Here is a 6,590-nt window from a genome sequence, read left to right as displayed (position 1 = left end):
ATAAGTTTAATATTTGGGTAATAGGGATCTAGGTCGACCCCCATGTTTTTTTTTCCCAATAAAACACTTGCTTCTTTGGTTTTACCCAGCTTCACACCCAGTATACTGGAGAATTTATCACAGATTGAGGTTTACATATGTATGTGGAAGAAAGACAAAGAGAGGATAAACATACGGGTCTTAGCAGGGTAATAGGCCAAGACAAAAAGTGAGAAAGAAAACTAATAGACAAATAGACTGGAAAGAAATGGAGGAATTTCACAAACAAGTACACAGGCATGAGAAAATGAGAGAGCTGGAAGGTTGTGGTCAGAGTATAAAATGTTGGAATTTAAAATTTCAGAGGTGGAACAGTTTTTGGTTATGAAAAGTGCAGGGTTGGTTGGGAAGCTGAGGTGAGGTAAGTGCTATTGAAGCTGTAATTTTGCAAATATAGGGATTCCATCTATGTCATCTACTAGAAGGTCCTCAAAGTCATGGGCAGTGTTTCCACTACTCTATCATAATTTCTGATTAATTCCATATTCCAAGAATAGGGCTTCTAGGGTGAAGTGGGAAAGTAGAGAAATACTGTAGTTTAGTAGTGTGAAAACCAGGAAGGAGGCCGCAGGCCTCCAGGAACGTTCCGCGAAGTTAGAACAGGCTGAGACTAAGGATCCATAGTTTCAGGAAGCAGGTTTTATTTGCTATGGCCATAGAGCTCAGCAAGTAGCCTCCGAAAGTCTGAGCCCTGAACAAAAGGCAACCTTAGCTTTTATAGACTCTTTGACATGTTAAAGACATGGTAAACAATTGGCTGATTTAAGTTGAGAATGGCCTAAAGCTGAACCACTAAGGGAGGGGTCCCCACCCCAGAATGTCTTATCTTGCCTACTTGCAGTTTCACCAGTTCCTGAAGGCTAGGGGAGGGGGTTTCTACCCCAGGAATGTGTCTTATCTCGCTTGCCTGCAGTTTTACCCATTCCTGAAGGTCAGGAGAGGGGGTTTGAGGATTTTCCACAGAGAGCACAGCTGAACTAGAAAGAGGGGAAAGCCTGCCTGCTACAGTTTAAGATAAGAATCAGGGGAATTTGATCAAATTTTCACCTACTTCCTTGCCTTGGCATGTTTTGGGCACTCAATTATCAACCTTCATAGAGTTTCTTCTACAGCTGAGGCAGTGCTGGGCATTAGCAATACAGAAATGAATAAAACCAGTTGCTATCTTCAAAGAGATTATCATAATGGGGGAAAAAGGAATATAGACAAAGGCTTTCAATCTCTCACCTTTTGTGTTGGAGACAGGATATCTGAAAGCAAGAAAGTGAAGATCACCCCAAACACACCCTCTTGGGCCCATCCTCCACCTATATTCTCTCACCTATTTGCTATGCAGGACCTCAATGGAACCCTCTTCCAGCCAGCCACATTCCAGCTGACAGGAATTCCAGGGATGCAAAGAGGTCAAGCCTGGGTTGCCCTGATTTTCTGCATCCTCTACCTGATCTCCATCACAGGCAACCTCAGCATCCTTGCTCTGGTGATTCGGGAGTCAGCTCTGCATCAGCCCATGTACTATTTCCTTTCTATGCTTTCTCTTAATGACCTGGGCGTGTCTCTCTCTACATTTCCCACTGTGCTAGCCACATTCTGCTTCAACTACCGTCATGTTGGCTTTGATGCCTGCCTGGTCCAGATGTTCTTCATCCACTCTTTCTCTTTCATGGAATCAGGTATACTGTTGGCCATGAGCTTTGATCGCTTTGTGGCTATTTGTGACCCTCTACATTATGCTGCAGTGCTTACCAACAGCCGCATCTTAACCATGGGCCTGGGCATCCTTGCCAAGAGTTTCATCACTCTCTTCCCTTTCCCCTTTCTGGTGAAACGACTGCCCTTCTGCAAAGGCAATGTTCTGCATCACTCATACTGCCTCCATCCAGATCTCATGAAAGTGGCATGTGGGGACATCCATGTTAACAACATCTATGGACTCTTTGTGGTCATTTTCACCTATGGCATCGATTCAATTTTCATCCTGTTCTCCTATGCACTGATCCTGAGAGCCGTGTTGGCCATTGCATCCCAGGAACAGCGACTCAAAGCACTCAACACGTGCCTGTCACACATCTGTGCAGTGTTAGCCTTTTATGTACCCATCATTGCTGTTTCCATGATCCACCGCTTCTGGAAAAGTGCCCCGCCTGTTGTTCATGTCATGATGTCCAATGTCTATCTCTTTGTACCCCCCATGCTTAATCCCATCATCTACAGTGTGAAGACCAAAGAGATTCGCAGAGGAATCCTCAAGGTTTTTCAGAAATTTCAGAGTTAAGGAAGACACTGAGAGAGCTTTTTTGGAGGAAGTACCTTAGAAATGATAAGATAGAGGGAGAAGATCCAGGTTTTTGAGAGCTGTGAGTGTGGAACTAATAAAAGAGTATATGACTCAATTCAATGACATAAATATTTGTTGAACATCTACTGTGTGCAAATCATCATGCTAGTTGCTCAGAGTGTATAGCGGTAAGACATGTTGCTACATAAGGAGATAGACATCCAGATAAAAATGCTTTGAAAGTCTTGAGATCAATAGGTGTCCTTTAAGATGTTGGTTTGGTATATACAGGAATAATGGAAGTCCTAAAGGCAAATAGACTTGAAAACAAATGATTTTGCTAAACCCAGATGGAAAAAATGATAAACAATGGAACTGAACAATATGCTACAGAGGCTTGCTACTTCACATGAGAGAGATAACCCATTTGGTTTGTGGGTGTCTCTGAAGTAGCTTGTGAAAAATGGGAGGGTTTGGTGTACTTATTGATAGTTTCAAGGAGAAGGCAAAAGACCACGAGCCTAGCCGAATGAACTTTCTGAGAAGAAGTACTTAGGGAGGCAAGTTTAGAAGTCTGCTTCTCCAAGTGTAATACAAGGAACAGTAACATTGCCATTTATGGTAGCTTGTTAGAAAAACAAAATTTAGGGCCCACACAAAACCTACTGAACCAGAACTCTATTTTAAAAAGACCTCAATGTGATCTTTCTGTATATTATATCCTGACAAGCACTGCACTTCTTTTTTCTAACACTTCCCAGATAAGGTCCATCTGATGGCTTTTAGATTATGCCATGGAAAACAGGAATCTGGGAAAATGGTTCTCAAAATGTGGTTCCCAGATCATCAGTATCACTGGGGAACTTATCAGCTATGCAAATTTTCTGGCCCATTCGCAGACCTCCTGAATCAGAAACTCTGGGAGTGTGATTCCCAACAGACTATATTTTATTAAGCCTTCCAGGTGATTCGGATGCACTTTCAAATTGAGAACCATGGTTCTGTGTATTGGTTTGCTAAATGCTGCCAGAATGCATTATACTAGAAATGGAACAGCTTTTTAAAATGTATTAAGTTGCAAGATGACAGTTATATGGCAATAAAAATGTCCAAATGAAGGCATCCAGGAAAAGATACTTGACTCAACAAAGGCTGATGGGTCCAGACTACCTCTGGCATATGGCTGGCATTTGCTGGGGTCTTTGGCTTCTGTTTCCCAACAGCTCTGGGGGCATTTTCTTTCTTCATTTCCAAAAGTCTGTGCCTGTGTCAGCTCTGAAGCTTTTCCCAAAGTGTTTCCCTCTTAAAGGACAGTAGTAGTCAACCCACACTGAATGGGTGGAGATACATCTCTATGGAAGCCACCTAATCAACAGTCCCACCCACAATTTGGTGAGCCACATCTCTAAGTTGGAAACAACTTTATCAAAAAGATTCCACCCGACAATACTGCATCAGGATTAAAGAACATGGCTTCACTGGTGTATGCAACAGTTTCAAACCAACAGTCTAGCATAACTTTGTTTAGACAAAGGGAAAATTTCATGTTGAGAGACTTAGGGATAAAGATCTTGAGATATTGCCTAAGTCAGATTGTAGGTTGTCTTTAAATTTTGGGCTAACTAAATGAATCACAACTAGACAGATTGTGTTGATAGCGAAGGGAAAAGAAGCCTTATTATCTCCAAGAAATGTGCAGGAAGGATGTAGAAATAGCTTCAGAGGAGATTTTGATTAACACTCCCTACCTATACTGCAATCACTTTAAGACCCTCACACCATGATGACATTCCTTTCCTTTATTCTGGTCTCCACCTCTTACCATTCCAATTTACCTGTCATCCAAATTTCAGGCAATTTCAAATTTAGGATTGCTCTCTATGCAGACAGAAACTTGAAAAAACATCAGTTCTTGTCACAATGAGATAAGGATAAGGCAATAGGAACTGGAGGTTACACTCAGTCTTTTATGATGTGTGTATGTCAATTGAAAAAAAAGATGTTCTGAGAGCCCAAACCATGACTAGGACATTGCTGTGCACATGGACAGTGAGAAGGGGAGGTGCAATGATCACGAGAATAAGAACATCCATATATTTCAAATGCATTGTATACTATGTACAGGACTGGCCACATCACTTGTGGCACTCAGGTCAAAATAAAATACAGGGCCTCTTGTTTAAGAATAATTACAAATTTCAAGATGGCAAAAGTTGGACATTAAGCTAAGTTCAAGGCCTTTTAATCTTGGATCCCTATGTGATTACCCAGGTCACATGCAGATGAAGCTGTCCCTGATAGACATCTGTTAGATAACTAAGCTTTAGATGACCTGACCTCATTTTGCAGTAGGTATAATAAAATTAATCCCCATATTCATTTGAACTTTTCATATATCCCTAGGTCCTTTTACTTCTTCTATCGTATTTGCCCTTCACACAATGTCTGATAGAAGGGCTTCAGGATTTAAGGATTTAACAGATGAAGAAATTGAGAATGATTTCCTGCAATAAATGTTGAAATGGGTATAGCCTGTTTGAAAACCATGAAGTGCTGTTATACTCTCTATAGTGTAGCATCTTAATGTATAAGTGCTGTCAAGGTCTTGGGTAAATAGTTCTCTGCTCATTTCTGATCTGGAATCAGGTTAGAGGGAGATGCTAATGCCACTTTGCCACTGTTTGTTTTTTCTGGAGTTAACATTAGATTTCTACATTAGATATGCTGTCCATCAAAAATGGTTTGTGCTAGCTTGACAATCTTTTATATTTCCTTTGACAATCTCTTAACTACAGATCTGCAGGCAGCTCCTTCCAGACTGAATCCTTGTCTTTGCAGCATCTTGGTGCTCCAAAGGGTTCTTGAAACCTTGTAATTCTGGAAGAGATTCTCCTGTTGCACACCGAACAAGGATTTTTCTCCTCAGCCAAATGAACCGCAGCAGGTTCACTCCTACTTGTGATATTTCTTTGAAAATCCTTTCTTGAATCATTTGCCTCTGCATAGAAAAGCATTTTCTTTATTTCCTTTTCTAGCTGCCCCTTTAGAGTAAGCTCTTTTGCTCTTTCTAGTTGCTTTTGTGGACTCTTTAATTTGTACCCAATCTTCCAGAGAGAAATGGACTTTTTCCTTAAAGTCCTGAACAAAAGAATCTATTCATTTAATCTTTGATTCAATTAAAAAGTAGTTATGTATCCACAGTTGATTTCGAGAAGGATTCATCCTTGGGAATATCTTGTTAATGGAACTTCAGTGCATATAAACCCCCTGATGAAGACTTCTTTGGAGACATCCTTTTTCTTTTTTTTGACATGTCTGCTAACTTTTTTGTGATCAATGTATTCTTTCTTTAGAGCTGGTATGTTAAATCAACGTATTCTTGTCTGGTATACATTTACATGCAGATTGTGATTTTATCTGTTCCCCTCTTTTGTAGAAAGTTTCACTTTAAACTCCACCGAACAATTTATTTCTCTATTTAAGCTTCCTGAGGGAAGGCACTTCATAATTGCTCCTATAGATGAATTTTAACATAATAAGTGTCTTTTAAGATTTGCACAGATGCTCTATTTAGCAACATCGATATCAGAGTGAAGGAGTACATAGAATTTCTTTTCTTTTGACTTATCCACTCATTTAATGGAGGCAGAAACTGAGTTCTGAAAAGAAAAGGACTTGCCAAAAGTTAAAAAGAGAGTGAGAGAGAGAGAGAAAGAAGAGAGAAAGACAGAGAGAGATAATGGCAGTCAAAGCTAATACTGCACTGAACATAGAGTTTGACATATTCAGTACATGCTAATTAAATGAATGACCAAAGTAACTAATTAACTGAAGGAAGGAGTTAGCCAGACCAATGCTTGTCCCCCATTAGGGTGTGCCTGATAACACAACCACAGTCACTTCACCATGTGATTTCTCAAAGCCCTACCTCTCTTCTCCAGGGATGTATGCCCAACCCAATTCATCATTTAAGTTCTACTTTTTCCCCATGATTCTATTACCATATTCACTGTATTGCTTTCTGCATTCTCCTGAATTTTATCCCTTTATTCATTGTTTCTGATTCAACGAACCCTATAATAATGCAGGAGAATGGAAGTGCTTTTTCTCAAACTGCCCCTCTGAGATGGTCTTTTTTATCTCAGAGCTACAAAAGGGGAAAGGGAAACTTTCTTCATGTCCATGCACTGTTTCCTTCTTCTTCCTACCCATTCCATCCAGCACTTGATAGGAGAGAGGGAGCTCTTGTGCCACTCTTTCTCTCAATATGCCT

The 6,590-nt window shown here is 40.4% G+C and overlaps 1 protein-coding gene across 1 annotated transcript; it reads left to right on the top strand.

The window, feature by feature from the left end:
* The first annotated feature begins 1,369 nt into the window (after positions 1 to 1,369).
* On the top strand, positions 1,370 to 2,314 carry LOC143643568 (olfactory receptor 51I1). The gene has a single exon (XM_077112181.1). The coding sequence runs from the start codon at positions 1,370 to 1,372 to the stop codon at positions 2,312 to 2,314; it is 945 nt and encodes a 314-aa protein (XP_076968296.1).
* Positions 2,315 to 6,590: the final 4,276 nt, after the last annotated feature.

Source organism: Tamandua tetradactyla, chromosome 8 (assembly GCF_023851605.1).
Source record: "Tamandua tetradactyla isolate mTamTet1 chromosome 8, mTamTet1.pri, whole genome shotgun sequence".
In the NCBI taxonomy this organism is placed as follows: domain Eukaryota; kingdom Metazoa; phylum Chordata; class Mammalia; order Pilosa; family Myrmecophagidae; genus Tamandua; species Tamandua tetradactyla.
This window is presented reverse-complemented; position numbering and strand designations above follow the sequence as displayed.

Coding starts and splice junctions, on each gene's coding strand:
- LOC143643568 (XM_077112181.1), top strand. CDS start 1,370: ATGCAGGACCTCAATGGAACCCTCTTCCAGCCAGCCACATTCCAGCTG.